Here is a 15,000-nt window from a genome sequence, read left to right on the forward strand (position 1 = left end):
TGGACAGGTGTCATGACATACATGACGCAGGAGCTTTGGCTTTAACCCATTCCCGCCGGGCCGTTTCGCCTTTTATGGCGTCAATGCCGGGGCTCTCGAACGCTTAGGCCTAAATCAATTATATCATCGACGGCGTATGACGGCACCCGCGCTATCATATTATATAATCGCCGTCTGTGGCCGGCGGCCGGTGGCATTGGGTTAATTATGGGTGTCATGATGAACATGATGATATTTGGGGATTTTGGATCACTGTGTTAATTTATTGTGCTGTGAGTAAGGAGTGAGTGATGATGGCAATTGCAGTCATAATTACTTTAATCATTGTAATATTAAGCAAACCTAACATCCAAAACCTAGATGGCACCACTTTCTTCTAGCCTTGAATGGCACCCATCTACAGTCTCTATCAAGCATCATCTTTATAAAGCGATGGTACACAGCAAGTTGCCGACCTCTTGCTCTAAAGTACCTCTGATGAAAGATATGCAGGTAGAACAAGAAGAGGAAGGTGACTCAAACCATGCCCTGAAAATAATGAGGTGATATGGATCATATACTACAATTTTAGTCCGCTGCAGCATTGATAGAGCCTGTCATGTGGCACATATATCTCTAAACACATTAAAACACACAAAAATTAATCCATTGCCAATGGGGCTGTTTTGGCTCCAAATGGTCAAAACGGCAGGATATTTCAAACACATAAACCTACCGCCTCGAGCTATTCACCCACACTTGCAGCGGCCAAATGCTACGTACCCGATCACCCAGCGCACCAGCCAGGAGAATAACCATGTCAAAACATCTCAACCCCAGTGGCTGGTCCTGCCACCACTCGACGTGATATCACGTCATCCGGCATTAACGGGTTAAAACACAAAAATGGCTCTAGTTTTACAGTGAGTGACTGAATGAGAGTGGGAAAAGTCAAAAAGTATGTTGTGTGAAGCTAACTTGCTCTGAAATAAAACCCATCTTGGAGACTGGGCAAGCAAATATATTCCCTGTCCACAATGGTTTGATATGTGTTGGGGTAAAATATGCTTTCGCAAATCATTTCAGCAAATACAGAACTAAGAGAAGAAAGAAAAGATCAGATCCACAAATCATTTTATTCAAAGAGGAGCTGAAGTGGAAAAGATGAAATAATCCCTAACTAAATCATGATTATGATAATTATGATAAAGAAAGTAGATAGGAGGTATATATCATAATCTATAAATCATTACTAAGAGCCTCCACTACACTGACCCCCCCTCTCCGTTCCCTACTTTTAACGCCCTCTCCCTTGCACCCCATAGATCAGCCACGAGCGAAGAGGTAGCGAACATCACCGGGGCAGCAGAAGAGAGGTTCTCCCGCGTGGGCACTTCTCCAGCTGACCTCCATGGCATGTGGTACCCAACCGTGCGGAGAACGCTCATGTGCCTTTTCAAGCTCTACCGGTGTGTGGATAGAAGTATTTTCCAGGTGAGTTTTTTAGGGGGATGCTTGTAATGGAAGAGTGATTTTTATATACATATTCTTATTTTTTCCCATTGTTTATGTGATTACTTGTTTGCTTGTTTTTTTGTTTTTTTCCCTTGCTGTTATTCCTTCCTCTTTTTTTTTTCTTTCATTCTTTCTTTCTTTCTTTTCTTTTATCTGATTTACAGTTCTCATACTGTAATCTGTCTATTTGCTCTTCAACACAAAATTCAACCACAAATCATACCACTTTCTTATGCCACCAGGGTGTGTCCCTAGAAGCTCTCACAGCGTGCATGCAGAGTCTCAGCTCGGCCTCGGCAATCATCAGCAAGACCTCTTCCCCCCTGGACGGTCAGCTGTTCGAAATTAAGCATCTTCTCATCCTTAGGGAACAGATGGCTCCTTTCCAGGTAATGAGGATTTTTTTATTTTCATGATTAGTAGTAATAGTAGAAATAGTAGAAGTAGTATCATTGTTATTATCATTATAACTATTATGTAAGCATAGGGTATTGACTGTTCGGAATAGAAATACGTGAGAGGTAACAGAGGTGATGTTTTCAATCTTTCTTTTTTTCATTATTATATTCTTTAGTCTTTCATAAAGCAAGTACACTGACTACCATGAATAGTGTTCCTTATACTTAGATATTGCCTCCCTTCTCTCCCATGCAACATAACAGGTCGATGCCTGCCTGCACGAAACAAGCCTAGACTGGAGCAAAGTGCGAAATGCTGCGTTCACCCTTGTTCAAAAAAGAGACAGACTCTTCTCCCTCTCTTCTAATAACGCACTGCTGGAATTTATCGTTAAGGGTAGTCTTCAGGTAAAGCAACAGATTTTTTTTTTTTTTTTCCCTTTTTTTTTTTTTTCTTTCTTTCTCTTTCTTTCTTTCTTTTTGTTACTGTTATTATTAAGATTACTGGTAGATATACTCCAGGTGTACTATCAACAATACATAGAAGGTGATGTTTTTCTTCCCTCCTTCATTCTTTCTCCATGCGATCGCAGGTCACCGAGCAGAGACTCGACTCCAAGAGAGATCTGGACAACAGATTGAAGAAGTTGTGCGAGCTGCTGATCCTGACCTGCACCGAGTCCCTGGCAGGGCCACTCTCCATCTTCCTGACCAAGGCCGAGGTCATCCTCCAGATGAACAAGGAGGAGAGTGTCAAGCCCATTTCCCTCAAGAACCAGCCGTTCGCGTCCGCTGAGAAGGTCAGTTGCTCTTGGGGGGCTTGGGGTTTGCAGGATGACTTGCATTGACATGTAAAACTGACATGAGTGTAGAGATTGACCCCTTTTTTTTTAATCTCCACTATTCATAATAACTACCCTTGTCTTTTGAAAATGATATGCAACTTTGACCCCTTTTTTTTTTTAACTCCACTATTCATAATAACTACCCTTGTCTTTTGAAAATGATATGCAACTTTGACCCCTTTTTTTTTTAACTCCACTATTCATAATAACTACCCTTGTCTTTTGAAAATGATATGTAACGGGTAATTATAGGACATTGTTTTCTTTATTTTGAATCGTCAGTACGTGCATTGTACAATTACAGGGTAAGAAAAAAGTGTGCTATTTCATTCCTTTGGGGTGTAAACTTATGTCTCGGTAATCTTATAAAATCAACAAAAATAAACCTTCGCATCCGTCACCAGGTCGCGGACGTGGTGAGCAGCTGCCAAAAGAATATCCGCACACACCTGCCTGGCATCCAGCGCAGCATGCAGCTCTACCTGGCCAACCGCGACACAGAGTTCATCCTCTTCAAGCCCATCCGAGCGAACGTCCTCAACACTTTCACCAAAGTGCAGAACATCGTCACAGAAAACTACAGCGAGGACGACCGCATCATCATCGCATGCCCGTCCCAAGAGGAAGTGTCAGCGCTGCTCTCGTCCCTCTTCAAGAGCTAGTGGATGCCCCCCTCCCTCCTCTTCCTCCTCCTCCCCCCTACAGGGACGCATTTTGTAAATAATAGAAGTTGATGGCGTTGAGAGATAGGAGAGGTGTTTATATGTCTTAGGCTGTTTTTCGCGATATCTATGCAAGTGAGAACGAGCTTTCAGGTTTTTTCTTCACTTTGTTGTTTGTTTTTTTTCCTTTATTCTTCATTATCCTCTTTTTTTCTTTTTTTACCGAGTTATATAGGTAATTTTCCACAATGCTGAACCATGTATAAGATTCATTTGTCGTCACATATGTTGTTGTACATGCAGTGATTATATGTTTAAAATGGCCAAAGTCTTGCTTCTATTTATTAGAAAGAGTTCCATACTTATTTCCATAGGTTAAGGTGGAATTGAATTCAGAATGGCATTTGTGAGTGTGTTCTATTTAGCTTTTTGAAAATTAGGTATTTATTTATTGTTTCCTAATTTGTTTTTAGTGTACATATTCCCGTAATGATTACAGATTACTATATACATCCAGTAAGGAGAAACGGTTCCATTTTACAATTATTTAAAAAATATATATATAAAAAATGACACCTAAATTACCAAAAATTACTTTGAAATATATATTATATCCATATTGTGCCTCTCCAGCAATGCAATAATAAAGAAGTCATCCTATTGTTTCTAAAGGTCCAAGAAGGCTATCCACACTCTCCATTTCACGCAAACATTTACTTTAGCTTCCCTCTTTACGCAGATTTTTCAAGAGTTCCAGAATATCGGCAATTCTAACGTCAATTTGTCTATATTTATTAAAGGGTACTTTTTCTTTGTCTTTTTCTTTCTTTCTACTTCCCCCAGGAAATTAAAAAAAGCAGTAATAGAGGAGACGCAGAAATCTTTGTCATGTGACACTTTTCAGAATTTGAACGAATAAAGAAATTGATAAGGAATATGAAAAAAAAAATAGAAGAAATGGAATGTAAGGAAATGGAAGTAGCATAGAGAAGAAATATTAAATAAACACTTTGCATTTGTACACACACACAAACACAAAAATACTTTAGACTGTGTCATTAATTTTTATTCATGCTGTTGTTTGTTGATTGACTTCAGAATATATATTTATTTCTTAATGACTTCTGTGTTTTATATCCTTTTATGAAAAGTCCAAGATGGTGTTTCGTGAACATTGTGGTTACCTTTTGTTGGTATTATCATCATTATCATTTCCTTCATTATCATCATTGCTATCTTGATTATTAGTATCATTACTTTGATTAATATTATCATTATTTTGATGATTTTTATTATCACCATTATCAGTATTGTTAATGCTTATTGTCATTATTATTATTATTTCTACTATATTTTTCCATATTATCATTTCCAATGTTATTGACCCATTGCAAACAGGTGTCGTGACATACACAATGCGTGAATTTTGGTCTGATGGCGGGCATCATGATATACATGACAATAGTCGTCATGGCATTTTTGACCTTGGAGGAGAGGGGGTTGCCGTGTTCCTTTATTGTGCTATGAGTAATAACTCTATTTAACTCATTGCGGATTAGAGGGACTGGTGAAGGGTTTTCCGTACAGCCGTAATACTTCATTACTGTGTGCGCGCTTCAACTGTGAGCAGATCCTGATGTCACGTCATGTACACATTGACTCCCGTCTTTTAGGCCTAATCGGTGCCGACATGTATTACGACACCCGTACGCAATGGGTTAATGATTGATGATGACCACTCTACTTGTAATTACTATAATTGCCATAATATTCAGCAAAATGGGTTTAGTCTAAAATCCCAAACATACAACACTACTCTCTCCTAGCACCAGCTGGAACAAATGGCACCCATTCTAGATAGCAAGCCCTATCTTCAGAGAGTAATGACACAGCAAGATGCCAACATCCTGCTCTTAATTACCGCCAATGTAGGATATGTAAGTAAAGTGAGAAGAGGAAGATGACCCAGACCATGTTCAGTGTCTATAATGTGTCCCTGTGCCAGTCTGGCTGCCTTTACTGTGGCACTGGCAGTCTTAAACACAGGTTTAATTCCTCTTCCCTATCTCTTCATGTGATCTCGACTGTGGGTGGTTATTTCTTCCATATTTGTCTATGAAAATAGATGAATAGGAAAAAAATAAAATTGCTCTTTGTCCACCTATAAAACTGCAGTACTTCTATCCCACAACATATAAAGAACATAATGAGCTGATATGGACCGTATACTACAATTTTAGACTAAAGCAACATTGATAAAGTGATACATATATTTAACATATATGTATCACAATACAGTAAAACACAAAAAAAGACAAACACAAGTATGACTCTTGTATTATAAAAAGTGAATGGATGAAATCACGAAAGATTGCATGAAGTTTCCTTGCACTGAAATAAAATCCATCTGGGTTGAAGCACAGGTGGCACTAATGCCCGTGCTGGGGACTGGGGAAGCAAATATATTCCTGTCTACAATGGATTAATATATTTTTATCAAGGAAGGAATTTAATCTCAAGATAATTTGTGCAGATTATTATTATCCTTATTTTATCATAATTGTTTTTTAAAGAGATCAATTAAATTCATAAAGTTCAATCTATACTTATGAATCATATGAATTAATTTGATTTATACTAAACACTAAAATAATATTTTTTAAAAATAACTATTTCTAAAGAATGGGTCAGAGGCCACGGCAGTCGAGGGCTGAATCGCAACAGGGAAAAGGTGACCGGTCCCGCGGGATGAATCACTAGTGGGAGTCTCATCCCAGAACTTACACTAATTACCCAAGTAAATGAGTAAGTTGATTCTCATTTGCTTCGGTATATTTTGGAATGTTGAATTTCTAAATGGCAAGTATTTTGTAAATGATAATAAATTCTCATTCAGCCAGCATTTTGTGGATGATAGTTTCTGTAAGTATATTTGACAGGCATTTCAAGAACTTAAGGGAAGTGTGCATATGTCTTGTGTGTAATACAGTGTTACTCAATTCAACAAGAGTGTGTGAAAAATGCGGTGGAAAAGCAAGGTACTGTCGTCCTGGAATCCATTTCTTTTGCAAATGATAAAACAGATACTCAAATATAATGAAAAAAATTTATGTTATTCTTTACTTTTATTTCTCTTATCATCTGTGAATGATACAGAATTAATGAAAGATAGATATATAATTAAAACATAAAATTATAGAGCAGACTCATTTACACCACTGTACGTAAATCGCTGCAAGTATGGGTATGTTTCCGTAATTTAACATACCTGAACACTTCAAACTCAAAACAATGTAGACCATTTACCTTAGTATATGTATATATATCATTTGCCTAATTATGAATATGTTACACATAATATACATAAATTCCTATATCTACAACATCAGTAACAAAAAAGGAAAATATATAACAACAAACGTTACTATACAATATCATATATATACTGTGCTACAAGAGAGGAGAGTGACAGAGATACAAACACTTCATCCAAGCTAATTCAACACCCTAGAGCACCCCCACTTCCAACAGTGTTACTCCAAATCCAAGCCATCGATTTCATCTTCATCTCCCCCCATGGCCCTCCAAAATGCCACAGCCACCTTCTCCGCGTAGTCCCTTCGCTGATCGGGTGGGAGTGACGAAGCAGTACGCTTGAGGTGCTCGAAGCTGGAGAAGAGGTTCTCAAAGTCGCCCTCCTCCTTCTCAAGGCAGCCTTCCGCCATCAAGGAGTCTAGGTATTCGCCTGTTGGACAACAGAAAATGAAATGATAAATTGCATAAAAGTAAAATACAATGTAAACAAAATAGTTTTAATAATAATAATAAGAAAGATGAAGAAGTATTTCAGGAAACTAGATAAGAGAAATCAAGAGAGTAAGACACCAAAGAAAACATAAGAACACAAGTTGCTCTGAGAAGATGGAAAAGGTGGTGAAGCTAGAGAAGTGAATAAAGTGAAGAAGTGGCATTACCTGAGGGAGGAAAAAGTAGAGATGGAGAGGTGGTAAAGGTAGAGGAAAAGTATAGCTCCTGCAGGAGGAGAAGATAGAAATACAAAAGTGAGAAAGGCAAAAAGGTGGAAAATGTGGAGGAAATGAAGGTGTTATTACCTGCTGCTGGAGAAGCTCCAGTGTCGTTATCTTCCACTGACAAGTCTGAGAGTTGAGAATAGAGAACCTCATCTGAATCTTGTCCTTCTTTCCCACTCTTGTCATCCTTTGAGGCCACGGACTGCAACACCGCATTCAATCTGCTACTTCGGTTGTTATCTGGTATAGTGTAAAGTAGATTACCCCATCAGATAACAATAAGAATGTATTTACTTTCTTTTTTTCTCTAAAACATATAACATCAACCTTCAGAAATACAACTTCAACACACACAAAGCTAGCGTGAAAAAGACCCGGCAAATTCCTTGCCAATTGACACCAGATCCAACACCACATTGAGCTCAAAATTGTATTACCTTTCATGACCAAATTGGACCAGGTGTGTGCATGAAGAGCCTGACGGACACGCTTGAAGCCGAGGCTCTCTGGGAAATCGTCCTCATCCTCTGAGTCCTCGTTGTTGGTATCCTGTGCACGATTCAGTTCTATGAGCTCCCACCCATTACTTATGCACCACTGCTGGGCTACGGAATAAGCAGGAAAATTTTTGTGTCAGTCTTATTCTTTCTTTTCCTTTCTGCTTTACAGCGGGTTAGTTGGAATAATATAATGGGTTATTTAATAACCATTACATACAATGGGGCATTTTATATACAGTAGTAAATTCATATACAAGAGTTAATATAGTAATATAACAAAAAAGCTAGTCATATAACAAAGGAAGAGGTAGTGTAACAAGGGAAGTAGTGATAAAACAAAGGCAGCTAGTTATTTAACATGGGAACTGGGAGTATATCAAGGGAGGTGGTAGTTCAACAACAGAAGTGGTTGATCAACAAGGGAACTAATATAATAAGGGAAATGGTACTATAACAAGGAAAATGGTAGTATAACAGGGGAAGCTAGTCACATAACAAGGGAACTGAAACTATTAGAAAGGTTAGTGGTAGTTCAACAAGCAAAGTGGTAGTTTAACAAGGCAGTGCTAGTATAGTCAAGGATAAAGCAAAACAAGGGAAATGGTATTATAACAAGATAAGTGGTGATAACACATGGGAACTCTTAGTATAACAAGAGAAATTGTAGTAAAGGTGCGTACAGTATAATATGGGCAATGGTAGTTTAAAGACAGAAATGGTACTAAAATAAAGAGACTGATAGTATATCATGGGGAAGATTGCAATACAAAACCACTACTCTGTTGAAAGGGAAGAGGCAAAATAAGATATCTTACCATTCAACCTCGAAAGCCCACCGTTCCCATCCTCTGACGAGCATGAATCACAGACCAGCATCTGCACCTCTGGCTCGAACTCTCCTACATTCTCCACCAGACTGTTTATGCTGTCTAAAGCATCATTCTGTTGGGAGATAATTAAGGCGTCCAACTTTTAATGTTTTTTGGAGATAATTCAATTGTCTAAATATTTTGTTCCATATATCTTGGGTACCGAAATTGTGTAAAGGTTAACATTGCTCAAATTATAAGTATTTCTAATAAAATCAAATTGTTCCCAAGGAAATCACATAGCAATTTATATCCGTCTAATGACCTTAAAACACACTGGTAACCTTACAACAAACTTCAATTTAACACATCCCCACAATCACTATTGTCCAGCAATCGAAAAAAAAACAAAAAAAAACGCAAGACCTGTGTTGCATCGCAGTACACAATCAGGGCCTCCCCACTCTCCAGAATCCACTGCAAGCACTTCTCCGGGTGAGGCACCGTCGTCAGCAGCACCGACGCCGTGTAGTACTTGTTCTCCATCTCCCAAGGCCAGCACTCGACTCCCTCCGTCTCCACTTCCGGATTTGGCAGGCACTCCAGATCAAGTATGCCTGGAGGGTTTAGATTTGTTTTCATTAATACGATATTCTATGTTTAATACCTAACAATACATGTAATAGGGTATAGTGCATGATAATGAATGAATGAATTAGTTAATTAATCCTTCAACAAGAGTGCTCATTTGAAATTTAAGTAACATTAAAGGGAGACACAAGGAACCATTTTGTGCTTTGGAGAAGAATGTGTTGTATTTGTGAATACTTAACAAAATTAATCTGAAGCAAGATAATATATAAATTTATATATGATATATAGATATAGTTTGAGACAATAGAGATATCATAAATTAATATAAAAAGCACTGGAGCCCCGTCAAACAAACATATAATAAAGCAACAACAACACAGAATATGGAAAAAAATTACAATAATAACAACAAAAGGCAAATATAACCATCCAACCAATCCAAATCTACAATCAATTTACCTTTCACGATCTCCCTCCCATCTTTCTCGTGTGTGGACAGCACAACAACCCTCGGCTTAGACTCCATAATCCTCCTGAATGGAGAGTAACGATGTAAATAACAACTATACGCGAACACCGCCCACCAGACACGTCAACTTTCGTCTTCAATGTTTGTAAACAATGGCGAGCGGCGACTACGAGCCTAATCAAATTGGTCTGTAGATTTATAAAGTTATGCAGAATAGTGAGTATATAGTATATTAATGGTGAATTTGGATAATTTGGTTTCGTCTTTATCCAATCATACCATTAATTCTGGATAGATAACTTATATTAATGGTGCAACAATACAAATGAATATAACAATTCAGGAAATAGAATTTCTTAATATTTTGCATAAACCGAACAATACACACAGATTAAGGATATCATATACTGTGACTTAAATGGGTTATATAAACGTCGGGTTTTTATTGGCTGTCTGCTATATTATGAAAAGAAACAAATGTGTATATTTATACCGAAACGTGAAAATAAAACCGGCTTACATTATTGATTTTATATGGCAAAATTACCTTTTTTGACTTTTATACTAATATTTATTTTAGAAGAACATAATAATACTTATCATAAAACATTCGAAAGTCCTCAAAATAAAGTAAAAACCTCAAATCACATAAACAAATTAACTACTACAGGATAAGGATATAAAGCCGAACAGCTGATTAAACGCCGACAACACTATGATTCTCTAAAGTTATTTTGAAGTAAGTCCCAGTCCTTATTTAACGCTGACACGACTTCATTTCGTAGTGATAAAGACATTTCTCTAGTTTTCATGTATCATCTGTGTCGTAGCATTTATTATAGTTACGATTATGATAGATTATGGCCTATCTATTGTTGATATCATCTCATTATCTTAATTTTCATCTCAAGGCCGCTTGTTCGTGTGGTATTTGTTGTGTTTACGTTAAAACGATGACATGATAACCTGTATGTAGTTCCTTTTGTAAGAGTTGCCGGTTTATGCTTTCTTGTGTATGTGTTTTGTTGTCGTTTTCCACTTGTCTTCTTTGAATGTGGTTGTTGTTTTGATTTGTTTGAACTTTCTGACTTCTGCTTTTCTCTTTCTCTCTCTTTCTTTCTCTTTTTTCTCTCTTTCTTTCTCTTTTTTTTCTCATTCTCCCTCTCTCCATCTCTCTCTCTCTCCCTCTCTCTCTCCCTCTCTCTCTCTCTCTCTCTCTCTCTCTCTCTCTCTCTCTCTCTCTCTCTCTCTCTCTCTCTCTCTCTCTCCTCTCTCTCTCTCTCTCTCTCTCTCTCTCTCTCCTCTCTCTCTCCTCTCTCTCTCCTCTCTTTCTCCTCTCTCTCTCTCTCTCCTCTCTCTCTCTCCTCTCTCTCTCTCTCTCTCTCTCTCTCTCTCTCTCTCTCTCTCTCCCTCTCCCTCTCTCTCTCTCTCTCTCTCCTTCCTCTCTCTCTCTCCTCTCTCTCTCTCTCTCTCTCTCTCTCTCTCTCTCTCTCTCTCTCTCTCTCTCTCTCTCTCTCTCTCTCTATATATATGTATCTTTGTATTCCTCTCTCTCTCTCTTTCTCTCTCTCTCTCTCTCTCTCTCTCTCTCTCTCTCTTTTCTCCTCTCTCTCTCTCTCTCTCCTCTCTCTCCTCTCTCTCTCCTCTCTTCTCTTCTCCTCTCTCTCTCTCTTCTCCTCTCTCTCGCTCTCTCTCTCTCTCTCTCTCTCTCTCTCTCTCTCTCTCTCTCTCTCTCTCTCTCTCTCTCTCTCTCTCTCTCTCTCTCTCTCTCTCTCTCTCTCTCTCTCTCTCTCTCTCTTTTACTCTCATTTTCACTCTCATTTTCACTCTCATTCTAACTCTCTCACTCACTCACTCTCTCTCTCTCTCTCTCTCTCTCTCTCTCTCTCTCTCTCTCTCTCTCTCTCTCTCTCTCTCTCTCTTCTTCTCTCTCTCTTTTTCTCTTCTTCACAACATCTACCTTTTCTGTTCCACAGATAACATTAATGCATCTTGACAATCATGCAGCGTTTTTCTTTCCAGCCAGTTGTAAGGCACCTGTCTGCATCATTTGAAAATCATGCAGCGTTACCTCTTTACCCGCAGTTGTAATCTCTGCTCTAGGTCTTCGTCCGTGTTGTCCAGGAGAGACTATCATAGCAAACACTCTGCCTTCGTCACCCAACACGATGCTCAGAGACGGCATTCACAGGCGCCGTGGTTTTCGCTTCCTGTACAGCAGCAGTTTCTAACACTGCCTGCGTATCGATGTGGATTTAGCACGAGCTCTAGGCATGATGGCGATGATAAGAATGGCAAGATTGACTTCTCTAAAGATCCAGAGGTGAAGAAGTGGCTCAGCAACATTCAGAATGACTTTGCGGAAGAATTGGGAAAATCTAAGGATAACTATGATAAAGGGAAAGAGGAAGATGAGGGAAGAGATGAGAACGGCAAAGATCATCCTCCTGAATCATCAGACGCCGACAAGCGCGCTGCTGATACAACAACCAGGGGTTCAGATTCAGGGGCCACAAATTGTGAGTAACTTCTTTTCATCTCCAATTCTTTTCCAGTGTCTGTAAAGGACATCATCTAAACCATTAACGTATCTTGGAGTACAACATCCTCAGGGAGTTCAGTCCATGTATTTATGATCCCACGTAGGAAGGTAGTTCTTCCTCTTGTCAGGACAGACTTTCTTCTTGATCTGTTTCATGCTATCAGCTCCAAGACCTGGACTAGTGTGGAGAAAGCTTGTCCTCCTAATTTTTAATTATTTTAAATGTTTCAAGGAAGTCGCCCTGTTCCCTCCTCCATACAAGGGACAACAACTTTAACTTTTTCAGGTGTTGTTCATAAGATAAGGTCTGAGTTCATATTCATGGCCCCTGCCTGATATCTTGGGACAATGTATAGTTTCCATACTTGTGTACTGTGGTCAAGATGTCCAAAATATGCTTTATATATTGTGTCAATAAGTCTCATAGCCTATATACCAGAAACCTACTATACTCAAGCCTTTCAGACATTGTCTCTCCTCCTACATCTTTAGAGCATTGAATACTAGAATTTTTATGCCACAATATCCAGTCTCCTAAATCCTTTTCTGCTTTGAATACATTTCTGACATTATATTCTGACCTATTTTAGTCACAATCATCCCTTTTATATCTAGTATGCATCTTCTTGCACTTTGAGATATTAAATTTTAACAAACAATCCTCAAACCACTTCTCTACAATTCATGCATAAATCTCTAAGTAACTCTTCTTTCCTCATGTCGCTTAAATTTGAAGTGAATGATTTTATGATCTCAATCTTTAAAATTTCTAGGATGTCATTTACATTTAGATTGAACAGCAGAGGCTCTAAACCATTACTAGTGAAGTCAGCCCACTCCAAACATTTATCCTCTAGATTCATCACGCCTGCATTTTTCTATCAAAGAAACATATTTCTAACCCAGCTGAGCACCTGGTTGGCCACCCTATATACTTTCAGTTTAGCAATAACCTCATATGAGACAGTTTCTCAGATAATATTTTTTGACATTCCCCTTACCACTTTGTTTTCAGCCTGGACCAAATACACCACACAGAAGTACGAAAAGTTCAGTATGGATAAATCGCAGATAATTTACGACTATGACGAGGAACAGAGACGGCTGGCGGAAGGAATAGTGGAAGAGGAGATGGAAGTGGAGGAACTGGTTCTGGAGAGTAAGTATCGGCAGAGGAAGAGGAGGAGGAAAAGGATTTTTTAATTTTTTATTTATTTAATTTTTTTTTTTTTTTTTTTTTTTTTTTTTTTTTTTTTTTTTTTTAATACTGGGAAATAGATGTACCATATTCTAATTTTAACATGAGCATCATCATCTTTTTGTTGAAAATATCTACAAATAACCAAGTCTTTCTGTTTCTAACTGTATCATTTTATCAGTCAATCAGTCATTCCATATCTGTCTATGCTAATATTTACATACTGATTGATTTACAGATGATATATCACTAGAAAAAATACAGTATGCTCATAACTATACTCTAAACTTTGCTTTGCTTTGCAGGAGGTAGAACGGGTGTGTTCGACATTGAAGAATTAGTGGATTTTTTAAGAGAGGAGAATGCCAGGGATATTGCTGTGATTCAGGTGAGAAACCAGTCCTCATTTCACGCTCTCAAAGTTTGAATGTTTTTTTTTTTGTATTGTGGGTGTGAGTATTCTTGTTTTGATATTCATTGTATTTATTAAAAGTAGGTGGTCTTCTTTGAATATGACTATTATTAGAGTATTAGGATTTTTAACAGTTTACTCATAACTCATAAGTCAACCCATATAATTGATCAGAACAATCAACAAATCAAAACAGCCCTTGAATATTACAATCAAGTTAATGGCGATGATTAGATTAACCCAAACAACCGACAGCCTAATCAAAACTACCAGTAAATTAAGTCACTCCAATCAGCCAAGTCATTAACCAAAATCATTACTCTTAGCTCGGTCATTAACCAAAATCATCACTCTCAGCTCGGTCATTAACCAAAATCATCACTCTCAGCTCGGTCATTAACCAAAATCATCACTCTCAGCTCGGTCATTAACCAAAATCATTACTCTTAGCTTGGTCATTAACCAAAATCATCACTCTCAGGTTCCCCCAGAAATGAAGTACATCAGTTACATGGTCATCGTCACCAGCCTGTCCCAGCGTCACATCAATGCCCTGGCTGAAACGATCCGCCGCATCTACAAGAAGAAGAAGGGCAAGAAAGACCCCTCGATCATTTGCGAAGGGAAGTCGACGAATTGGGTGGCGCTGGATATGGGTAAGGGACGTGGCTTGTGTTCCACCGACTTGGGTAAGAGGTGCATGTCATGTCGTGGTTGGGGATGGCAAGGGATGTAGGTTGGCTTTTGTGATTTAGGCAAAAGGTTGCTTTTATTTTGGGTAAGAGGGGACTTCGAGTAGGATGAGTCGCAGGTTGCCTTTAGTAAGTAGGAGATTGGATTGGTTTTATTTTTAAAATCAGGACGAAAGGAGTATTTCCTACATCCATGCGCATTGTTCTCAAGGCCAAAAAGAAACAAAGCTTGTAGAAACTTAACAACAATTTAATCCAATAGATATTTCTAACACAAGGTTGAAGTCAATAGTTCCCCAAAGAACGTTCATACCTACCCTCTCCTTCCAGGCAACATCGCGCTACACATCATGA

General features: G+C 38.4%; 3 protein-coding genes across 3 annotated transcripts in view; 2 read left to right on the forward strand and 1 right to left on the reverse strand.

The window, feature by feature from the left end:
* Nucleotides 1-4,520, forward strand: part of Cog3 (conserved oligomeric Golgi complex subunit 3) — an 11,106-nt gene extending 6,586 nt beyond the window's left edge. Inside the window, exons 6-10 of the mRNA XM_043011553.2 lie at nucleotides 1,305-1,473; nucleotides 1,737-1,883; nucleotides 2,157-2,300; nucleotides 2,486-2,692; nucleotides 3,142-4,520. Of these exons, the coding sequence (XP_042867487.1) occupies nucleotides 1,305-1,473; nucleotides 1,737-1,883; nucleotides 2,157-2,300; nucleotides 2,486-2,692; nucleotides 3,142-3,399 (925 nt within the window). The 3' untranslated portion in view covers nucleotides 3,400-4,520. The remainder of the gene's footprint in view (nucleotides 1-1,304; nucleotides 1,474-1,736; nucleotides 1,884-2,156; nucleotides 2,301-2,485; nucleotides 2,693-3,141) is intronic.
* Nucleotides 4,521-6,505: 1,985 nt separating this feature from the next.
* Nucleotides 6,506-9,976, reverse strand: LOC122250205 (alpha- and gamma-adaptin-binding protein p34). The gene is made up of 6 exons (XM_043011555.2): nucleotides 9,793-9,976; nucleotides 9,166-9,356; nucleotides 8,746-8,872; nucleotides 7,868-8,035; nucleotides 7,512-7,670; nucleotides 6,506-7,144 (listed from the first exon to the last, which is right to left on the reverse strand). Exons 1-6 carry the CDS (start codon nucleotides 9,857-9,859, stop codon nucleotides 6,933-6,935), a joined length of 924 nt encoding a protein of 307 aa, XP_042867489.1. The 5' UTR covers nucleotides 9,860-9,976; the 3' UTR covers nucleotides 6,506-6,932.
* A 1,833-nt stretch (nucleotides 9,977-11,809) lies between these two features.
* RsfS312 (ribosomal silencing factor RsfS-like protein, 312) overlaps nucleotides 11,810-15,000 on the forward strand; it is a 3,901-nt gene continuing 710 nt past the window's right edge. The window contains exons 1-5 of the mRNA XM_043011554.2: nucleotides 11,810-12,321; nucleotides 13,360-13,503; nucleotides 13,848-13,930; nucleotides 14,436-14,610; nucleotides 14,977-15,000. The exon at nucleotides 14,977-15,000 is cut by the window's right edge and continues 710 nt beyond it. Of these exons, the coding sequence (XP_042867488.2) occupies nucleotides 11,862-12,321; nucleotides 13,360-13,503; nucleotides 13,848-13,930; nucleotides 14,436-14,610; nucleotides 14,977-15,000 (886 nt within the window). The 5' untranslated portion in view covers nucleotides 11,810-11,861. The remainder of the gene's footprint in view (nucleotides 12,322-13,359; nucleotides 13,504-13,847; nucleotides 13,931-14,435; nucleotides 14,611-14,976) is intronic.

The sequence above is a fragment of the Penaeus japonicus genome, unplaced genomic scaffold (genome assembly GCF_977035675.1).
Source record: "Penaeus japonicus unplaced genomic scaffold, GWHDUDI00000001_assembly GWHDUDI00000039, whole genome shotgun sequence".
NCBI lineage: Eukaryota > Metazoa > Arthropoda > Malacostraca > Decapoda > Penaeidae > Penaeus > Penaeus japonicus.

Coding starts and splice junctions, on each gene's coding strand:
- LOC122250205 (XM_043011555.2), bottom strand. CDS start 9,859: ATGGAGTCTAAGCCGAGGGTTGTTGTGCTGTCCACACACGAGAAAGAT. Junction 8,873..9,165: donor TGTACTGCGATGCAACACAG/GTCTTGCGTTTT, acceptor ATCTCCCAACAG/AATGATGCTTTAGACAGCAT. Junction 7,671..7,867: donor GTCCAATTTGGTCATGAAAG/GTAATACAATTT, acceptor ACACTATACCAG/ATAACAACCGAAGTAGCAGA.